Below are 22,647 nucleotides of genomic sequence, written 5' to 3'. Positions count from 1 at the left end.
AAAGAAAGGGGTCAGACAGGGAGACACAATCTCTCCAATGCGGTTCACTGTGTTCTTCACTGAATGCTTAGAATAAGTATTCCAAGCTATTAAACTGAGATGGCTTAGGAGTAAAGATCGACGGTGAATATCTCAGCAACCTTCGGTTTGCCGATGACATTGGTCTATTCAGCAACAACGCAGACGAGTTACAACAAATGATTGAGGACTTTAACAGAGAGAGTGTAAGAGTGGGGTTGAAGATTAATATGCAGAAGTCAAAGAGAATGATAAATAGCCGGGCCAAGGAACAAGAGTTCAGGATCACCAGTCGGCCTCTAGAGTCTGTGAAGGAGTACGTTTACCTAGGTCAATTAATCACAAGGAACCCTGATCATGAGAAGAAAATTCACAGAAGAATAAAAATGGGTTTGATCATATACGGCAGACATTGTCAGCTCCCGACTGCAAGCTTACCATTAGCATTGAAAAAGAAGGTGTACAATCAGTGCATTTTGCCAGTGCTGACATATCTGCAGAGACTTGGACACTGAAAAAGAAGCTTGAGAACAAGTTAAGGACTGCGCAAAGAGCGATAGCGGTTTGGATTAGAGACGAAACGTGTATAGACGATATTCTAATTGACCTTAAAATTAAATTATGGGGTTCTACGTACCAAAACCACTTTCTCAGTATGAGGCACGCCGTAGTGAAGGACTCTGGAAATTTCTACCACCTGGGGTTCTTTAACGGGTACCTAAATCTAAATACACGGGTGTTTTCGCATTTCGCCCCCTTCGAAATGCAATTGAGGACGACAAAAGACTAGGTTGAGCGATGAAATTAAGAAATTTGCGGGTGCTAGTTGGAATCGGTTGGCACAGGAGAGGGATAATTGAAGATCGCAGGGAGAGGCCTTCGTCCTGCAATCTGATGACAGACTGATGATGATGATGATGATGATGGTTCTAAACCCCAGACTAGCTGCAGTCTTCACCGAAATGACGTTACTCACGTCTTTCATTCGCTTCGTGCAATGTTCTTTCTATCTTTTGCTCATCTCGCTTAAGAAACCCTTCATAGGCATTTCTGAAGTCAGCGAAAAATTTTGCTTCCAGTCGGCGACGAGTCTTATGGCATCCCGCTCTTGCTCCGGAGTAGTCAGGTCAACATGACGGCAAGAAAAAAATTTAGCGACAGTTACGATACTCCCTAATGCGAAGTTTGAGCGCCGCTCTATACGTGTTTTCATATAGATTGTCAATATTTTGTATTATGATTATATAGGTGCATTTGTATTATATTAGGGAGATAAGGATGTGAGTAGCGCGCTTTGATTCCTACAGATGACGCGCGCAGCTCTGACGCACGTCTTGCGTAGCACTACGCTTTTTTTCTTACGCTTTCATTCCATCAACGACAAGAGCGGCCCTTCGTCGCGGGGAAATCGTGCCGCTTGTGTAAGGGGCGACGTACATCGGGCCTCACTCGCAGCCGTTCGCCACCACCCCTTGCAGGAGTAGTGATGCCCGTCGCACACACTGGTACCGCGGACTGATTAGCAGCTGACGCAGCGGACGTGTGTAGCCCTCCCCGCCTCACGCCATCTTGGCCACCCCTCGGAAGCGCAGATGAGATCGGCCACGTGGCAGCGGATGCCGTGGCCAGCGGCAACTCAGCGCATGCACAGGCCGTTTCCTCTCCACTGCTCCTCCACTTTCCGCCTCATGCTTTCACTGTAGCCTCCTCCTCCCCTTTCCTCCTCGCGCGCTCTTGTTTCTTCTATCACTGCGCTCCGCGTCCGCTTTCCAATTTCGCTGTGCTCGTTCACTCGGTTTCACCGAAGTATGCCGAAGCGTGCACGACGCTTAGCGTGCTAACTTAAACGCATCGCATCGGGAAGATCAGCATCTGCGTAACTCAAATTATGATGTCTTGTGCGCTCTCCTGGCGGCGCACAATTGGATGAATTCACTGCGTTTGTACGAAACTACGACATTTATGTGTAATCAGCAGTGCAAGTGCACATCGCATTCATTGCACTGAAGGACTGAACGAACTTCACATTATGGCAGTGGTACTTGCAGCATTAGGTTGAAAAATCAGAAGTTCTTTCATTTATGTCACACCAGTATATTTAGGTACAGACACAGCGTACGTATCCGCAAACTCTTCAGGCTTCGACTCTGCCTCAGTCATAGTTCCGGCTTCAGATGTTTTAATTATCCGAAAGAAAAGTGTTGAAATAGTTATCGAGATAGCGTTCAGGCAAGCAGACACAATCTTTCCAATGATATGCACTGCATGCTTCAAAGCAATATTCAAGCCGTTAGACTGAAAAGATAAGGAGTGACGATCACTGGCGAATAATCAACAACCTTCAGCTTGCCGATGACATTGTCCTATTCTGCAACGCTGGGTACACATTGAAACCATTGATTGCGAACCTTATCCCAGAAAGTTTTGGAGTAGGTTGACAAAGGTAGCCTTGAATAACCTGTCAAACGAAGAATTCATGATCGGCAGTCAGCCTCTAGGGTGTGTGCAGGAGTAAATTTATCTAGGTCAAGTAATCACAGGGAACCCTGATCATGAGAAGTAAATTTACAGAAAAATAAAATGGGTCGGAGTGCGTACGACCCGCATTACCAAATAATGACCGGGAGCTCACCACTGTCGTTGAACAGAAAAGTGTAGAATCCTTCCATCCTTCCCTTATTATGATACAGGCCAGAAACTCCGAGGTTCACAATGAAGCTTGAGAACAAGTTACGGATAGCTCAAACAAAGAGTGGAACAGAAAATTTAAGGCCTAACGTTAAGCAACAGGAAGAGAGTGGCGTGGATAAGAGAGTAAATGGGGACAGTGGTAGCTGGAATTTAGAGTAAAAATTGGAGCTGGGCAGGCCACCTAATTGGTAGCGACGATAATCGGTGGTCCATTAGAAATACCGAATGGGTGTTAGCATGAAAGAAACGTTGTCGAGAACGGCACAAAATTAGGTGGAGTAATGAAATAAAGAAATTGCAGGCAGAACTTGGAATCAGCTAGCGCAAGCTAGGAGTAATTAGAGATCACTGGGAGAGGCATTCGTCGTGCAGTGAACATAAATGTACGCTGATAACATTTTACAACATCCAAAATTCCTCCGGAATTTTGACGCACTGTTCCTGTTGAGCCACAGTTCGCTTCGTACTTGGAGGCCTCATTCGCATATTGACAGAATGGCGTCTGTCAACAGACCACCCCCACTTTGTCCTGGTACTATATGACTGCTCGGAACAAAGTGCCTCAGTGTCGCAAGATCAACGACTTGAACCGATTGGATCCGAAACCAGCTAGAATGTTGAACCGTTCTGTGCTTCGTGTACGGTACTGTGCATAATTCCGACATGAACTTCAGCATGTGTTTTATTGCGATAGCCATTACATGGACACTCCAAGTACATTTCTGCCATCGCCGTCAGCGTCTGCATCGCCGTGATGTTTCGTATAAAGTCCGAGGGCGATAACTTTGTCGCCGCGAGCCGTATACTGCATGTGCCAGTGAAAGCGTGCAAGGGTGAGCCGACGATGGCGACTTAATCTCGCGCGCACAAAGGAGGAAAGCGGGGAGGAATCACGCTGCCTTCTGTCGCGCGCATGGGACAGGGGGGAGGCAAGGGAGGGTGGGGGTCGTCCTATTACGGCAGCTGCTAAATATGGCGCGGCCGCCCGCGGCCACACGGTCTTTATCTTGAAAGCAATCTGCGATGAGCACAGAGTCTAGGTGCGCTGAGGGCTCATTGCTTCGTCTGCGCTGTATTTTCGCCCCTTAGTTCGCGTTAAATCAAGAAGCAGCACGAAGGTCACTTCGCTTGCTGCTGCTGACGCGCTTCTTCACGCCAGCGCTTTTACAGCGAGTTCCCACGGTCATTGACTGAGGTGTGTTCTGCGTGTGTGCGACAACATGCTTGTTAAGTAAGTTAGTAAATGACTGTTTACAAATTTATATGGCTGATAGAACTGCTATCCTTACTTCGTATAGCTGTCTACAAATTTGCTGTCTTAATCGAGGCTTCGTCTTTCGGGCGACTTTTTGTGCGACTTTTTCTTATGAGGCTGTTCAACTTATGGAAAGGTTGTTTAGATTGTTTTTGTTTATTTGCTTATTTTTTCTGGGTATTCACGTGCCAAAACCACGACGTGAATATGAGGCACACCGTAGTGAGGGACTCCTGATTAATTTTGACCACCTGGGATTCTTTAACGTCCCGCCAATGCACCGCACACGGGCGTTTTTTGCATTTCGCCCCCATCGAAATTCGGCCGCCATGGTGGGGATGTCATACCGCGACCTCGTGGTTAGCAGCGCAACATCATTGCCGCTAAGCCAGTGTAGCGGATTACGTCGGATTTCAGCTCGGAGGTGATTCTTGTACAAAGGTTATTTTTTCAACACTTCCCATTTTTTTCCCATCTAAATACCAAGCACTTATTTACTCAACTGCCATACTTACTTTAACTTCCATGAATGGCACGGGCTTGCCGAGGCTCTTGAAGTCATCCCCTAGTGGCGACGACATAGTCATGCAGCCAGCCAACTCTGTCATTCCAAGCACTGCCGAGAATAACATCGTCAAAAAAGAAAGAATGATATAAAAATTACCTTTACTAAAGAAAGCTGCTGAGAAGAGGCACAACAAGCGGAAACTATTTCATGTTTCTTTAACACCTCTTTAGTATGCTCCGCAATCACCTGAAGCCATTGCTTGAGCTACCGAAACGTAAAAAGATGCATTTAAACTATACTTAATGCTAAGGTATTTCGCGTAAGAACGATCGGCAATATAGGCGCACCTAAGCAGTGCTACTGCCACGCGCTAGATAGTAAAATAAGTAAGAGAGCGTTAGAAATGCTTGTAGCATCGGGGGAGCGGTGTAGTGGGCCTATACCTTAGGTTTTCCGAAATTTGAAATTCCTCAAAAAGCGGTAACATGTGACAGACACGTGATTTATTCGATGTTGTTTTTACCTCAGAGGCGTATAACAAAATGTGGCTTCAGGTAGAAATTTGATTGGTATTGAAGCAAATTAGACTAACTAACTTTTTAACCAAGCATGCCTGCCATTAATGTCTGTGGACGACTTGAAGCATGCCACCCGAGGAGATCATAACCTTTCCAAGAAATGCAAAACATTGACGCTGGTAATTTTAAATGCGTGAAGCATTTCTATGCTTGCCCAACGAGAAAAACCGTCCGTCCGCCCTGTAAGACAACTGCTTTCAATATAGCACCCGCAGCAGCGAGTGAATTCACCATCGTGCTGCTCTCGCTTCAACGCGAGCCACGCGGCGAGACCACAGAGCACACGACGCTGGCAGCAGTCGGCGCTGTCTGCCGTCATCGCATGTCGCTTTCATGATACGGTCATAAGGCCCTTGGGGAAATGCTCTTCTTTCGCAACGTCGAAATGAGTATACGTTAGCATTTGTCGGGGTCAATGTCATCGAAGAACACAACTCATCCCTCTAGACTTCGAATTTAGTACAAGATACCGATAAGGATGGCGATTTTAAGTCACGCCGTTTACGCATGCGTGTGTCACTTCTGCGCCTTTGATCGTTCCAGAAGCTTTTCAGGCGCTTGTCGCGTTGGCGAAGAAAAATCATCGCGTATGTAAAAAGAAGATCCTTTCAGCTTGCGTGGAAAATCTGCGGCGGACTTCACTAAGCGAGTTTACGAACAAATTTTGGCGCAGAAAAAATCTCATGAAAAAAGCATATTCACAAAGCTAGAGCTCTTCGTAAGATCAGCAAGCTTGCGATGCCCGTCGCTGCAAAGGCGAGCGCTGTAATCGAAAAAAAAAAATGCTTGCATGTAAGGGTAGCGCGGCTGAGAACTTCAGTACTTCCGCCGATAGTAAGCGTAAGTCGAATCACAAAAGGTAAACGGCCGTTGCAGATGAATTCTTAAGAAGTTTCTACGATAGGGATGTAGCAGTGCTGCGAACATAATTACTTCTATCTGCGGTGCTCCAGCTAACGCACGTATGCGTTGGAAAGCGTTATTGCCGGTGATTGGCCAGAGGCCACAACTGATAGCCGAGAATGGCGCATGGTTATATCTTTGTAGCGCGTTCTCATTTGTCATGTCAAAGTGCACTGAGCTGTTTTAATTTTTTAATTTTTAATTATATTGAACGTGCACTGCTGTGGATGGCACTAACGTTTACGCTGTGCGGCGAACTTCTGTGACTCTCTATGCGCGCAGTAGTTTGAATTTCCACACTCGCCATGGCACTCTATACTGGGTGTTAGAAAATAGAGGTGTAATGTCCGTCCCTGACAACCGTCAAGTTTGTCATTCATGTATTTTGAACACTTCTATTGTATTTCTTTTCTAGTTTGAGCTTCCTGTTGCTCATAGGGCTGCGGCTTATTTTCTTTTTCCAGCGCTTTAAGGATATGATTCTCCATACCAAATGAAACGATGGCAAAATAACGCCTAAACGTGTCGAATTATCAAACCTTGTTGCTGCTGCACAATTAGCTGCACAAATATATACTTCAACTACATATGCCTGATGTGCGTTCATGCTATCAGTTGACCGCACTTCTTACATTTCATGTCGTTTTCTCCGAGCTGTGCTTACTCCTCGCTCACATGCGGTACCGTAAACTAAATGCGCTGCCACTTCGGTTGCACCCTTATCTCAGCGTAAGAACTTTCGGGCTAAAAAATTGCGTAGGAACCGCGCAGCTTACTGGATTCCACCCCTATTGTTTATCCTTGAATATCTAAACTTGGTCATGTTGCGCCTTCGTGTTTCCTTGTTGAACCTGTCCGGCCTGTGAACACGCTCTAATTGCGAGCTTGTTAAGGAAATGTCGAGGTTATCAGAACATAACGTCAAATTTTATTTTTCTGGAGTTGCCCAATCCTCATTAGGGTCGTCTTCTACACCAAAAGACAGGAGTTGGACCGACGCATGCTATTTAAAGCATCATCGCATCTATTGGTAATTATCGACAGCTGGTTCGCCACATCGCGTGAAGCATCCACAGCCCTAGAAGCTGCGGTCGCAGAATCGTCACTGCAATGCTCGCGTTAAAACTAGCAACTAAAATGTTAATCAATTGAAGAATCTTTGTTAATTAACGAATGGGCTGCGACGGCTACTCGACATATAGTCTCCACCTGCTCAAAGAGTGAATAGCGAAGAAAACCTAATCACATCGGTTGAGTCATATCTTTAAACAAACTGATTCTCTTGAAATAGTTTACCTGCAATAATATAAAACCGGTCAGCACGCCTTCCTTGAAATAAAGAGGTGTCATCTAAGAAGTCCTCATCGGCTGCCGAGATAGAAAAACTGATCCTCATATGTCGGTAATGATTCCGAAGCAATGGAAATCTGAGAATGAGCACTACCGATTTCAAATAGATCTGTCTTCAGCAATCAATACATTGCGTGATTGCTATTTTAACATCAGTAGTTATCGTGAGATGGGTTCTGCCAGATTTTTAAAACTGAAATATTAGCGCTGAGATTCAATTTTCAGTTCAGTTCAGGTTTATTCAACAGCTGTCAGATATCTTGAGCACGGACAAAGCTCGAGACGCCTCGGCTGGGTCCATGCACCATAGCATGGCATACAGTGATATAAATTCCACACTTGTACGGGAGAAAATACATGTGCAGTAAATCAAGGAAAATTGCTGAAAATTACAAAAGAATGCAAATATATGCATAAGAGAAATCCATCAAACATAAAAACAATATGTGCAAAAAATTCATTGGGTCAGAAACAAAACAAATACAGAAATACGCTAAGTATTTCAACAAAAGGCAAAACAGTAGAGAATTATACATAGATGCTTCGCAGCTCATTCGAGGAGACCAATTCTACATCTGTGCCATTTTCGGCCAAACCATTTAGCAAGGTCGGGAATGGGTACCTTAACATTGGGTTAACGTACAGGTCGTACGAAATTGGTCAACTTTCCTTGTTTTGGGGTTGCGTGTGTGGTATGTAAGGGGATTTTTTGCAACCAAGCCACTGGTTTTAGCAGGTAATTTTTCTTATTTGTTTCCAACTATTAGTGGCACAGTAGTATGAAATTGTAAAAAAACTTGTGCGTTAATGATCTTTATTGAACATGTTCTGTGTGTGACTGAAGTAGGTAGCTTTGAAGGGGTCCCGATCACTTTTCGTGCTCGGGGAAAAAGCATAGCCTAGAGATATCACACGCTGTTGTGAATACCTCAGTCAAGTTTTGCAATCGTGTGCGGCGTGTGGAGCTCGCAAGCAGAGCGCGAAGTCCCCTTTCTCTTAAACGCTCTCTTTTCAAAAGAATCCTGCTCCTCATTCTTCTCTGCACACTCCATTGGGTAATATAGTAGTTTCCCACACGCGTCTGCTATTGGCCAATAGCTACACCAATCAAGGCGGGTGATTATATCAGTGCGCTTCTTCCTGCTGTCACTGTGAATATTTACTGATGAAGTTTAATAAAGAGGCTGAAGTAAGCAAAAATGTGCTTTCGAATTTCGATAATAATTACGTACATGCGGAAGAAGCCGACTATGGTGTACAAACGCTCGGCCGCGGTCATTACCGTGGGGATTAAACTTTGGCCACCCTGCTTAAGGCCGATCCACACGATGGACCGAATTGATCTTTTGGACCGCAGCCCGCGTATCACGTGATAGGGCGTCACCAGTTCGTGCGGACCGCCGTTGGCCCGCGCAAGACCACGGCCCTCGCGGTCCAACAAATCGCCGAGGCTCTTCCCGCTTCAGTTTTGGCGGCGGACCGCATGCAAACCATAGCGATTTTGGCGTAGCCAACGAACGTTGTCCGGCAACAGAGTGTCTTTAGCCAAATCCAATCTAGTTTACGAGTCAGCAAAAGTCAGTCGTTTCATTTCCACCGTACCGCCTACACGTGCGTGCAACAGATAATTATATTTGTTAAATACCATGTCCTCTCGGAGTCACGAGGACGTATTTTATTTTGTATCCCTCGTTGACGAGTTCCCGGCTTTGTGGGACTCGAGATGGAATGTGTAGAGTGTAGCTGGTTGGTCTACTCTGCTGTCTGCTATGGCGGTCCGCCATGGGGATGTGCTCTGCGCCTGACAGGACTGCGGCGGGCCGTGACGTCGCATCGCGTGACCGATCGGCCTGCTTAAAGCTTAAAGCCTACGCTTACTCCGTCCGAAGCGCTTCTGGCTTCCGTCATCTGCTGCATACAAGCCGTCATCTGCTTCATTAGCTAGGATGCGTGTACCCGGGAAACGGAACGAGTCATCGTACGTTGGCGCCAACGCGCTTGTTTTCTACCTTGAAAAAACATACACGACCTACCAGTGGAGGTGAGCGCAAGTTCTTGGCGACTTTACCGCTAGATCTCGCGAAAGGCAAGTGACTCAGCCCGACTCGGTTGGCTGAGAAACGGCCGAATATCAACGATAGCGTTTCGCGCGCTAGAGGTATCCGCTTGCGCGACGAAAGCGCCGGAGTGCCATCTCTTGTTCATTTCGCTGGTTAGTCATACTGCGTGAGGAAACTTCAAGACGCCGCCTTGCGTACATTCCTTTTTATAAATTACAAAGGTGCCGTTGTCATAAATTGTCATTATGCGAAAAGGCATTAATCTTGATTACAATACAAACGCAGCAGCGAAAAGTTGACCACGTTGCAGAAGGATTGCTATATTCAACCAATATTATTTCGTATAAACTCGCTCTTTTCAAAAATGATGGCCCTAAACACAATCGGCAACATCACCCGAGAGCGATCAAAATACTATGAACAAAATATTAACGTTATGAACAAAATATTTTCACGGCACCAAACGATGGGGAAGATGTGGCGATACGCATTCCTCTAGGCCGCCATTGCATACACTCTAAAAACTAGGAAGGGTATCGCAGGAGTGAAGCGGCCGGTTCACTCTTCAAAGCGTCGTTTTACTCTCGCAAAATGTCGAGGAGAGTGAAATGCATTGTTCACTCTCTCACCAAGGAGAGAGTGAAATGTGCTTTTCACTCTCCCCCTTCAGAGAGAGAGAGTAGTTCTACTCTTGCGGCAATAGAGAACAAAACGTAGCGTGATCTTCTGCTTCAACTGTAGGTGGCTGGCCCCGAACATGGCAATGTATCATTCATGCACGCTGAGCAAAGAACACATCGTTTTGCTTCTAAGAGAACAGGCCGCCGCAGTTCAAAGGAACGCGTAGCGAGCGCTCTACTTTTTCACTCGGAGTTCTCCACCGCGCGCGCGCGCGCTCAAGATCGCGGAACAACACAGCACCGGAGAAAGGTGATCTTTTATTGTGTCTGTAGCTCTCAATTTACTCATCACGGCTTTTCTTTGAATGCCTCAACCGTTGAGCTTCCTGCTTCTGCTCCTCCGAGTACATTTGTCGCCGGTTCCATGTGCCTAAAACTGGTATCTGCAGCTCCTTTGTAATTTGAACTTTAAGGATGTCGCTTTCCTTCTATTACCTCCACAGACAATTCTCTGTGACATGCGAAGAATGTCACAGAAGGAAAAAAAAAAACACTTGGCAATGTCTGCTATGTCTAGCCAAGTGTACAAATTTAAGGACTTTCCAGTACTTCTAAAAATTCTAGGCTTTTCAATGCCTTGAAAATGGCATTTTAGAAATAAAGGGTTTTCAAGGATCGCTACAAACCCTGGTTTCTAGCACCTAAATAATTTTACAAGCTTATTTTGGCATGGAGTTCGGAAATTCATGCTTTTTAGCTAACGCTGCATCATCTCTGTACATTGAAACCACGAGAGCGCAACCATTTTGGAGTAAAGAAAAATACTGAAAGCTTTTAATACCACTCTTTTTCTATGGAGCTTCGTATTGCCTAGTTAGGTTTACGAATGTGCCTGGTTTTGGTGGGCGTTTCTTCGACATTTTCTGTGAGAAGTAGATGGCTAACCCCCGTATTCAGAAATGTATATTAATACAAAGCCCATGCTTGACTTTATATAAACGACGCCTGGTGCGAACGTCCCCCAGACGCTCACTGCCTTTCTTTTGGTGCGTTCACGACTTGCGTCATTTAGATCAAGCATGGGCTTCAAGTTATGATGCATTTCTGAATATGGGGGTAAGCGTGCGCTATTTCGGGCAACGCATTGTGCCATTCACACTGAGAGGAAACGGGGAAAACAAAGTTAACGCCCTATACTCCTAAACTTTCGCGTACCTGTGGTGTGCGTGTATCGTGGAAGAAGAAACAGCGCTAACATCAGGACGAAAAAAAGCATCGACCACACCAGCGCTTCGTGGTGTTGTCCATGTTTTTGCGTCGTCCTTGTGTTGCGCTGTTTCTTCTAAAATGCTCAACCAACTAGCCGGCAAGTCTATCCTGTGCATATATATTGAACACACGTATGAATGTAGATGGTCTTCGAAGCTTTTAGAACGAGCGTTGCCACAGGATATGAGCAGTGCACGCGTAACAAGTGGACACATTACTCATTTAAACATGCGTGCCAATGCATGTGACGCGGCTATCGGCATAAGCAGTCTCCAAATGCTGGAATGCGTGCTCTTCAAAACGCTAACGATCTGCTGCTAATGCAGGACAACAGCTCACAGCGGACTGAACCAAACTCTAAACTAATGCACTTGAAAAGAACGCCTACACGGCAGCGTGAGGCACGTCGAAATGCCTGGTACTGGCATCGCAGTTGACCACATACGAATGGAACTGGCGGAAAAAATAAACAGAAATGCTCACCAGTATACGCGCGACTTAAATTCACATACGTGGATGGTTGGCACGATACTTTGTATCCGCGTATTTTCGGAGAACATATAATGCATGGACTGGAAAAGCACTCGATCGTGAGCTGAACGGCACATTTGTTATTTTCCTGGGGTGACGACAAGCCGTGAATAGTTCTCACGTCGTCGTCTACGTTGTATTCCTCCGTTAGTCGTAGCAAGGAATGGAAATGATGCAAACGCAAACGTATTCCAGTACACAACAGCACAGCACACTGCCGAGAAACTCCAACCACCGCAGCCGATTCCTCAAATACATTTGTTATGTATATAAGCTCTAAAACAACACGACTGAGCGTGGTGGCTTTGTGGTGTAATGGTTAGGATGTGTGCTTTGAATTGTATAGATGCGAGTGTACGCGGGTTCGAATCCACGTGATGTATAGAGCAATGTGGTTCTCCATAAGTGTGTGATTTCCTCGACTATTGTGTTCTAATTAGATTATGTGTCTCCTGATTGTGAAATATGCGAAGATATTTGCGGATTAAATGTGAATTAGCTTTTTTTTCTCCGCAGTGGCGTTCGGGACACATACGCATAGGCCGATTACGAGCCGTCACGACTCATGGTAGGCAGCAAATAGCCAGGAAAAATGACTTTAAAATCCTGCATAACATTGCTCACGCCTATTCTGAAGGCCGCTTGGAATCGGGCCACTGAGTCTGAGGAGCCGCCTAGAGAACGGTGTATCAGCGACCCTAATTTGATCTGATTTCCTGCCTGCATGCGTGGCCAGGACTTCGCTAAGAGGGTATTGGGAAGAGTAGTTGCACTCTGTTTGGGGGAGTAGAAGTACTCGGTCTGGTGGAGTGCCGTTACCCCTACGGTGAGAGTATTACCACTCTGCGGAAGAGTACTAGCACTCCCTGTGGGAAGAGTATTATCACTCTGCAGAAGAGTACTAGCAATCCCTTGCGGCGGAGTGACAAAACTCTGTCAACAGGAGTTGACCTACTCTCTCTCAAAGAGGGTCGATCTACTCTCGAAAAGAGAGTGAAATATGGGACAAGCCGCTACTCCCTCAAAGGGAGTGCCCGGCACTCTCTTAGTTTTTAGAGTGTATGGCTGCTCATTAGCATAAGTCGCGCGGCTCGTCGCGCCACAAATTATGGCAGAAAATCTCTGCAATGGCAGCTTAGCGCAACGTTACGCAACTGGAAATTGACGTCTACGAAACAGCCCTTCCTGTGACGCTCCCTCAAGCATATTCCTTCAGCCAATCAGCGAGCTGGCATGGCGCTTATCTTGGATCGCCCCAACATATTCGCCAAATTGGATATGCATTGCAATGGCTTCTGTACGCCACCGCTCACTTTCTTTTTGAAGCGCTAACGTCGTAATATAGCTGCCAATGACCAAAAAAATGTATTAGTCGATTAAGTTTGCAGCCCCACGTCGCCTTTCGTCATCTTCATGAAAACGCAAAATTGCAATTTGCAAAACTGCCGTTTCCCGGCACAAATTTCCAGGCACGTGAGCTCTCGACAGCCTATCACAGATTCAACATGGTGAATAATGGCGGCCGTGCATCCGCCATGCGTCTCGAGAATTGAGCCTCTGGTTAGACGCCTTGGCAGATTTCCTTTCATATGAAACTATTCATATCGCTTCAGAAATGCGCAAGTCGGATGTGGGTAGTATCCGTCGGTCAAGCTGGTGAAGGACAAAGCTGGTCCGCACCACGTAGCACGGTCAGACTGGAGCATATGAGCGCGAGCACCCACTCAAGCTCTGCCATGCAGAACGCAACCTCTATGCGTGCGCTTTACCATTGCATGTAGCTGCGTTCTGCTGCGTAGCGTAGATGCCACGGCCGCCGCGGGGTACCGGGACGAGTGCACTGGCTAAGCGCACTGTGGGTAGCGGTGGGCAACTGTCCTTAGCTTAAGTTTGGCGCGTCGTATATGTGCCAAACTCGGTAGTTGCGTCTGCGTTGACAGCCAAAATGAAGTTTGAACTGCGCGCCACGGTGGTGATCAGCAGGCAGAACCTTGTGCGCACGTCGGGCTCAGCCGTAGCATGCGCAGTGCAAGGCAGTGAAGAAGGAGCGGAAGCTCCAAGAAGCCATTTTTTTTTAGTTTGATTGCCAATAACTCCACTTCTGTTGAACGCGTTGAAGAACTTTTAGCGGCTAGGCATTTTTAAAATAACCTATGTTAACTTCAAATGGCTTCCTCAAGTTCGTTAAAAAGTGGTCCAGGGCCCGTTTAGAAACTAGGCGTTTTACACGCTTCTGAAGTGAAAGCAGTTTCTTTAGATTTTGTTTTGTTGTTCTTCCCCAAACAAGTGCATCATAATTTAGCATCGATGAAGCTAGAGCATTCTACAAACTATTGTTACGCGAACGACGAGTCAGTAAGACGAGCAACTATTTACAGGTTATATTTACAACAGCGGTTGCAGCGCTGACCGGTTAGATTCACAGCGCGAGCCCATTTCGTTCTTCCTCCTCTTTTCTCGAGTGATGGCGCCCACACGTCTCGTTCAAACAATCAAATACCACACGCGTGTAGCATAATGCCCTGGCAGCAGAAGCGACGTCCCGGAGCGTCTAAATGTCATCACTTGGAGGGTGATACGGCTTCAGTCGTGTAACGTGCATGATATCACTGGACTGGGAAGCAGATGGGGCGTCAGGGGCGACCTCGTAGGTGACGGGAGTCACAGCACGAAGTATTCTGTATGGGCCTGTTTAACAAGACAGCGGTTTTTCTGACAGACCGACCTGACGCGATGGAGACCATAGAAGCACCAAAGAACCTGGCGGGAAGTGCATGTTTCGGTGCGGCCGGTTGTACAAACGCCTTTGACTCTGTTGGGATTTCAGAGAGTGGTCACGGGCAAGTTCCCTTGCGTGGGCACAGCGGGCGATGGCGTCAAGTACATATTCACTGGTCGGTGCCGCGTGAACAGGGAGGGTTGTGTCGCGGGGCAGTGCTGGTTCTCGGCCGAACAGAAGGGAAAATGGGGAATAACCGGCTGTGTCGTGGAGCGAGGAACAAATGTGACAAACGATAAAGCGAGGTCCCAGTCAGTGCGGTCTGAAGAGACATGTTTCGTGAGCATGTCTGTGAGAGTGCGATTGAGACGCTCCGTGAGGTCATTTGTTTGCGGATGGTATGACATGGATAGCTTGCCTCGTGGCACAGGACTGCTGGATGTCCGCGATAACTTTTTACAGAAATGTCCGGCCACGGTTTCTGAAAAGTTGTCACGGAGCTCCTTGTAATAAAATCACGTCGCCTATAAAAAAATCGGCGACATCTGTGGCGCAGCTTGTAGGAAGCGCTCGGCTGATGGCGTAGCGCGTGGCGTAAGCCATGGCCACAGCGATCCACCTGTTCGCAGAGGTAGAAAGAAGAAAAGGGACAAGTAAGTCCAAACCAACCCGAAAGAATGCTTCCGCGGGAATGTCGAGTGGTTCAAGGAACCCAGCAGGGAGCGTAGATAGTGTCTTGCGTCGCTGGCATTTCTCACACGCAGTTGCGTATCTTTGAGCGCATCAAGCAAGCCCTGGCCAAAAGAAGCGTCGGCGGATCCGGTCGTAGGTACCTGACACGCCCAGGTGATTGGCAGTGAGGAGGTAGTGAAGTTCGTGGAGAACAGCCGAGTGAAGGTGTTTAGAGATCACAAGGAGTAATGCAGGGTCGTCGTGGTGAACGTTGTGGCGGTATAAGAGCGGAGCAAGAGGACGCGGAAGGGCTGTTTGGGAGCCAGGAAAACTGTGGGAAGACGCGGCGGCTTTTGGCATAGCCAACGAACGTTGTCCGGCAACAGAGTGTCTTTAGCCAAATCCAATCTAGTTTACGAGTTATGAAAGTAAAGTAATGATAAATTAATGGAAATTAAAGTGGATGAAAAAACAACTTGCCGCAGGTGGGAACCGAACCCACAACCTTCGCATGTCGCGTGCGATGCTCTACCAATTGAGCTACCGCGGCGGCGTTTCCCCATCCACTTTCTTGGGTATTGATGTGTACTAGTAGAACCCTGGGAGTGTTAGCCAGCGCCACCACTCACAGACCTTGGCGGCGGACGTGGAACGTCTTTTTTGCCGCAGGCGTCACGAGAACGTGACGCCTGGTAAGAACGTGACCCAATTGGTAGAGCATCGCACGCGACATGCGAAGGTTGTGGGTTCGGTTCCCACCTGCGGCAAGTTGTTTTTTCATCCACTTTAATTTCCATTAATTTATCATTACTTTACTTTCATTTATTAAGCACATGCAATTTCCACTATGTTGTACTTGGTGTCAGTGTTTGTTGGCTTCTCATTATATGACTAATAATTATCGGGTCCCTCGGTTAACCCCCTTTCTTCTCGTTTATATATATATATATATATATATATATATATATATATAAATTTCCTGCACTAGAAGAAACTTCGTGTGACCTCGCAGAATTGTTCACTGCAGTGACGGCCTTACAGGAGAATTCACAAGACCTCAAAATAGCAGACTTCAATTTCACAGCCTGAGTCCTTTCCCACCACCAAGAATCTGGCATCTCTCGGTGATGTAATCTTCCTTCGTATAATTGTCTCAAACTTCGCTATCACTGATACTGCTCGGCATCTCCGGCGAAACAGCAGCCTCTCTGTCTCTTTTTTCCTCTTTCTGTGAGTCTGAGTATAAGCGCTCCTGCGCATGAGTGCTGTTGATTCTGATTTTGAGGGAATGCGACTTGGCCTCTTTTTGGTTACTGAGTGAATTATACAGGCTGCCCCAACTATCATGCACCAAGACACGAAAAAAGAGCAGTTGCGTTATTCGAAGAAAATCTAGTGTATATTGTTTCCAGTACAGTGGAGTAGCCACCGGTAATTTTTTGGTACCTGAAATTTAATTCGACAATTGCAATTAATTATCTAATTCGAGAAGTACTGTCCTAATTATGAAAGTGGAAATGAGGCATTTGTAGGCGCCCACGGGCACCCCCAAATTACATCTAACTGCAGTGTTTTCAGCGACGTGCATTTTTTTCCGACTGGCACGCTAACCTCACGAAATATGAAAAATGCCACATGACTGGCGCTCCCACCCGCATCATAAAGCAGCGCCTTCAAATAACCTCATTAAAAGCTAGTGCAGTGCCTGTCGCAAAGCTGAAGAGAGAGCGCATAACCTTGATAATGGTACGGAAGGGGCACCAAACAGCAGGTTTCGTGGCTTTGCAGCTATTCCTCCCTCTCTACGTCACACTTATTATCCGTCTCTCAAGGCCGACTGATCACATTCGTAACAAAAGTCCCTTGATAACCAGGCCAATGCATCGCTCTGACCACGCACGAAACGCGACAAGCAATGTAATGTATATAGCATGTTTCGAAATCGCGGCTTTGCTCGCACCGCATCGACAGAGTGCGCGTGCTGCTATATTTCGCGCCAAAAACTTGCTTCGGGCCAAAGCCAAATTAAAGTGACGCTTTTAGTTTTCATGAGAGTGTATACATGCTGCAAAAACAGGTTCACGGCATAAAATAAAAGCGAAATAAACAGACCGGGAAGTGAGCCACGTGTTGAGAAAAGCCAAATCCTATGCGTTGAAGAAAGTAAATAACCACTTCTAAAGAAGTAGAATTGCAAACAAACGAACAAAAAATACATGAGATTTTAGTATGCCCTTATTATCTATGATCTCGTAAGCGACGTTGCACACCAGCTGCTGCCTAGCGGACGTGTTCAAATAGGCTCCTTCTACAGCTACGCAGTACTAAGTCCGCTTTATCACATCGTCAGTGGCTTTTTTAATGACCGACGCTCGCATTCTACGGCAGACATCCATTATCCTGGTCTCGAGCTAATCTAACGTCCATCTCGATCATGTAAGCAGAATATTTCATATAACCCTAAAGAAAGAAATCAAGTGGAAAGAGGTCAGGTGACCTAGCCGGCCAATTTACGGGCCCCTGCCTTCCAATCTATTGCGCATGAAAAGTCGCATCCAGCCAGTTTCGTGTGCGGCTGCTGCTGTGTGTTGGTGCTCCATCTTCCTCCAGAGATTTCGTCCACGTAACGCTGTGCAGTTTTCAGTGTGTGATCCAAGAAGATGGGACCGATAATAGCGCTGACGTAAATTCCAAACCGCACACTGAGCGACCACTTGTACTGGTGCCGATTGCGCTTTACCCAGTGTAGGTGGGAGTTCCTCCAATAGTGTGCATTATGCAAATTTACCTAGGCATTTCTGCGAAGATTGCCTTCATCTGTGCACATGATGTTGCTCAAAAATTCTGGTGTCTTATCGGCTTTTGTGAGGACCCAATTCGAGATATCTAGACGTTTCTACAAGTCCCCATTTTCCAAGCACTGGTGCCGGTTAAGGTGGTACAAGTGAAAGGCCGTCGTTTAGAATCCTCCAAACTAAGGACTTGGAAATTGGTACCTGGGCGGCCACGTCCCGTACCCTAGCATGAGGGTTTGAGGCTATAAATATTGGAACATCCGTGCGCAGGGTAGAACTCAAAGATGGAGTCCTACGCCGCTGTTTCTTGAAGCTGCCGGTTTGTCTCAGGTTTTCCTCATTTCTGATGAGTCGACGCGTTTGGTCTACCACCATATTTCCATGAATTATATATATTTGCGGCCTTCTTTTTGTTGTTATTTGTCGCTCCCAAGGCAAGGATCATTTTTACCTTCTGCTCGTTAGAGAAAGACATGGCAACTGGGACGAAATAAAACGCACTTTTAAACATTTGCAGTTGGTCAATTCGATTTTATAGTGATATGTGTTGTGGCAACAAAACCCATCCTGCACTTTATCTACGCCAAGAAAACAGCTATCACAGCTTGTTTCTAACTCCAAACACGCCATGTTACTTCGGCCAAAGCACAGCATATAAGGCAATAGCTCGATCACAATGTTTTACAGCTAAGCTCTGTATGGCTAGCTGATTCCTCCGTGTGTCCGTTTGTCGCCTGTACGCCGAAAACTCTTCCGGCGCAACCCAATGCGAATGCACGAAAAAAAAAAGAGCGGAAGAGAGGCGCGCCATTGGCTAGTCAGTAGTGACGTCATCGCTCTCCGTCGCCGCCTAGCGGGCGCGCAGCAGTTTCTTTTCGGCTCCAAAATTGGTAGGCCACGCATCATACGTACTCCTGAAGAGCAGGCAGCTTTCGATCAGCAACGCCGTGAGCAGAACCGCGAACGAGTTCGTCTACGCCATCCCGATGCTTCAGCCCAGCCACAAGAACAGGCGCCTCCAGCCGAGTGCAAGCAGCAATTGCGTACCGAGGAGGATACGGCAGCCTACCAAGCCGTTGTTTAATGAACCGCCGCGATTAACCCAGTGATAACCACCGGGGCCGCACGTTTCAGCTTCGCTGGTTAAATATGTGTACGGAGTGCTCAAGCGGTATTTTTTTTTGTTGTTGTAAATTATTAGCAGTGTTTATTTAATGAGTCGTCAGCTTTGCTTACTGGAAAGAGAGACGATACTGAGACGCATATCATTCACGTGCATTTCACACGCCGTTGACAAAAGACTCTGCCAAAGTGGTCAATAAAGTCCATGGGTTTTTTTTTTTCAGTGTCAAAAAAGCAGGCAAAGCATTTCGAAGCGAGGTGAACATACAGCAACATAGTCATTCTCTAGGCATAAGCTGGTGTTTACAGTGGAAATTTAAAACAATGTCGAAGCGAGGAAATACGGATGAGGCATTCGGCACTGGCACTTCTAGTGCACTTGGTCTCCTATTGTCAGGATTTGCACAAATAAAGCAAAGTATGAATTAAAATCCGTGCACATCCGTGCCAACAATGATGCAGTAAGCTATTAGCCACAGTAAAATTTTACGTGAAAAGGTCGAAGCAAGTCAAAAGAAACCTCAAATGACGTGGGTGACAAAACTAGCAGTCAGACGTTAGGTGGGGGAGGGGGGAGGGGATGTAGGCAAGGCTGAGCGCCCCTGGAAAACTCCGAAGGGGGCTCAAGCGCCGGAGCCCCCCCCCCCCCCCCCCCGTAGTCGATGTCTATGGGCCTCACTCAGTATTACTAATGTTTAGCTTCAATCCGTTATTTGCTGCCCACAAGTGAATGCGATGAAGTGTTTCATTTGTGTCGATAGGCACGCAACATGCGAACCGGCAACAAATTGGCTAGAATTGTTAGCGTATATTTGTACTTGGCTGTATGATGAATGTTAATAATGTCGTTGAAGTAAAGAGAAAAAAAACGAAAAGAAACCAAAATTGCTTCCATGTAAAAAACCTAAATAAGAGGGCTTTCTTGATGAAGAGTGACAATTAATCATGACAATCTGCCACCGCTGCTGCAGGTACGACAAAATGAGGGACCGAGTGCTCCTCCGAATGCCATTGTGCTGCAATTTATAATAACTTTGTTATGCTTATTATGTTGGAATGCTTTTCTGAAATCCAGAAAGATGCCAAGGCGCAAGCTATGACCTTGAAACATTTAAAGTATTATTCCTTTTTGCGTGAGCAGTGCGAGCTCGGTAGATTTATTTTGTCTGAAGCGTAGCTGCTGGTCAATTGGCATCTTGTAGCGATCAGCAAATGGAATTATACGGCTTCAAATGATTTGTTCAAAGCCTTTGTAAAAGGATGTTAGAATGGAGATTGGACGGCAGTACGTAAAATCTTTTTTATCACCTTTCTTGTAAACTGCTGTAATTTTGGGGCATTGCATTTTACGAGGAAATGTCGCAAAAGAAAGGCAATGAATAATTATATTGTATGCTTTAAGCAATGCGCGATCAAGTCAATAACAAATTTCACCGGATTTTTCTGCAGATCCATCATATCTCTTACTTTGTTGTTATTTCAGCTAGTGTAGGATGTAATACCTTCCGATTCCGATACTGGCCGCGGAAACATTTTATGTTACTAGCCCTGCTGCATGCAAGACAGGCCGTCGCCTCCAGACAATAATTAGATTTTAAGAAACAAATGAATTCATAAATGCATTTGCTAGTTCGGCCCCCTAAATTTCCACGTTCTCTTTCGTTATCTTTGTAATGGGCTATGTATACTTTGGCAAATATCGTATTTACTTTGCAGCACATGTCCAAAAAGCGTTGGCTGGAATAAGTTAAGCGGTTATAATGTCATTTGTTATTAGCCGCACGAAGCTCCTTAGTTACGTGTTTCTATATATTCTTTTAAGCACTAAACGCATCTGGACATCTAGATTCAATGAATGTTTTCTCCCACGAGCCCCATCATGAATTCAATTAATTATCTACTGCCTTATTTACTCGCTGGTCTGTGCGCCCACTGTACTGGATTAATGTTCTTACTACGCTTAAAATCAGGAGCGTACTTTGTATGATTCCTCTCAAACCGAGCTTGTTGGCGACGCTTCGCAGCAGAGATGAACTCACTGGGCTCCCTCCAGTCATCACTTTTTTGACGCTGCTGGTATCCACCTGCTCCAGTAGAGGGTGCTGATCCAACTTCAGTATGAATGTGGGAAGCATCCCCAGCATTGTTGGCTGTTCAGTAAAGGAAGAAAAGAAAGTTAACATGATGATATACGTGCGTAATTGCATATATATATATATATATATATATATGGCAATGTTAAATTAATGTATAAATTAATGGAAATCGAAGTGGATGAAAAAACAACTTGCCGCAGGTGGGAACCGAACCCACAACTTTCGCATTTCGCGTGCGATGCTCTACCAATTGAGCTACCGCGGCGCTGTTTCCCCATCCACTTTCTTGGGTGTTTATGTGTCCTAGTAGAACCCTGGGAATATTAGCCAGCGCCACCACTCACAGACCTTGGCGGCGGACGTGGAACGTCCTTCTTGCTGCAGGCGTCACGAGAACGTGATCTTTTTGGGTGAAGGCAACTGGTCAATAAACCCACATATGCTACCTGAAGGCATCAATGTTGCTGGATTGACAGCGAACAGCTGATTAGCGAGAACTTGCCTCCCCGAATCCAACCCTAAGTCGCCCTAGAGCAGTAGCTGATCTACTGGGTTGCCATGGATGCACATATACAATCTCTGCGCAATGCAATGCTTTTGCCTCCTGCCCAAGAATGGGGCAACATTTCGCTGAGCTGTTCGGCTTTGAGAGCTCGTTTTCTTTGGTCTAAAATAGTCAAAACGATCGAAAGATGCCGGCAAGATTTCGCGTGATATCTACCCTGTATTTTTCGATGGCGGGCAAGATGACATCGAAGTCCCATGTGTGCACGAGAACGACTTCGCAGCCAAGTCCCAGGTAGCAAAAAGCTGACCAGAATCCACCAACATGCATGATCGGCGGTATGGCGAGATAAACGTCGCCTTTTTCAAACACCGGAGGGTCGTTCATGTACCTGCAAAGGGCAAATTCAAGCGGGAGCTCAGGCTATGTCATTTATTACGAGGCTGTGTAGACATTTTCGACGCCTTAGACACTACGAGATACGTAAGAGCCAACCGCGTGGACGTACTGCGCCCAACCGGTGACGCTTTTGTACGATACACCAAGGAACCCGATATTTGACTGGGTCAGACCTGTGCTTTAAGCACGGCTGTACTTCCCGAGCCGCGACTGCGCTAATCTGTGTCTCCATTTTCTTTAAAGTAAACAGTGCCAGACGTAATAATGGGAACGCGGATCCAACTGCCAGTCAAACAGCGCGCGCCCGTGCTCGGCTACGTCGTATAGCACATGGGCTACATGTAGAAGGTGGAAAGGAGGGAGACAGACTGCATTTTTTAGCCATAGCCAGATGTTTAGCCTGCTACTCCATGTGCTAAGGGTGAAAGGAGAAATAAAAATAGGGTAAGGCAGGCACAAACGCACACACACATGATGAGCCAATAAAAATTATATGTAAAATACAAACAACTACATAAACACACTTTTGTGAGAGATGGAACAATAAGCTGAATAA

General features: G+C 46.3%; 1 protein-coding gene across 1 annotated transcript in view; it reads right to left on the bottom strand.

The window, feature by feature from the left end:
- Window positions 1–22,647, bottom strand: part of LOC135920067 (luciferin 4-monooxygenase-like) — a 92,634-nt gene that overhangs the window by 57,014 nt on the left and 12,973 nt on the right. Inside the window, exons 5-7 of the mRNA XM_065454115.1 lie at window positions 21,909–22,083; window positions 21,070–21,241; window positions 4,480–4,580 (exon numbers count right to left, since the gene is read on the bottom strand). Of these exons, the coding sequence (XP_065310187.1) occupies window positions 4,480–4,580; window positions 21,070–21,241; window positions 21,909–22,083 (448 nt within the window). The remainder of the gene's footprint in view (window positions 1–4,479; window positions 4,581–21,069; window positions 21,242–21,908; window positions 22,084–22,647) is intronic.

Source organism: Dermacentor albipictus, unplaced genomic scaffold (genome assembly GCF_038994185.2).
Source record: "Dermacentor albipictus isolate Rhodes 1998 colony unplaced genomic scaffold, USDA_Dalb.pri_finalv2 scaffold_11, whole genome shotgun sequence".
Lineage (NCBI taxonomy): Eukaryota > Metazoa > Arthropoda > Arachnida > Ixodida > Ixodidae > Dermacentor > Dermacentor albipictus.
Note: the sequence above shows the minus strand (reverse complement) of the source record. Positions and strands in the feature narration are given on the sequence as shown.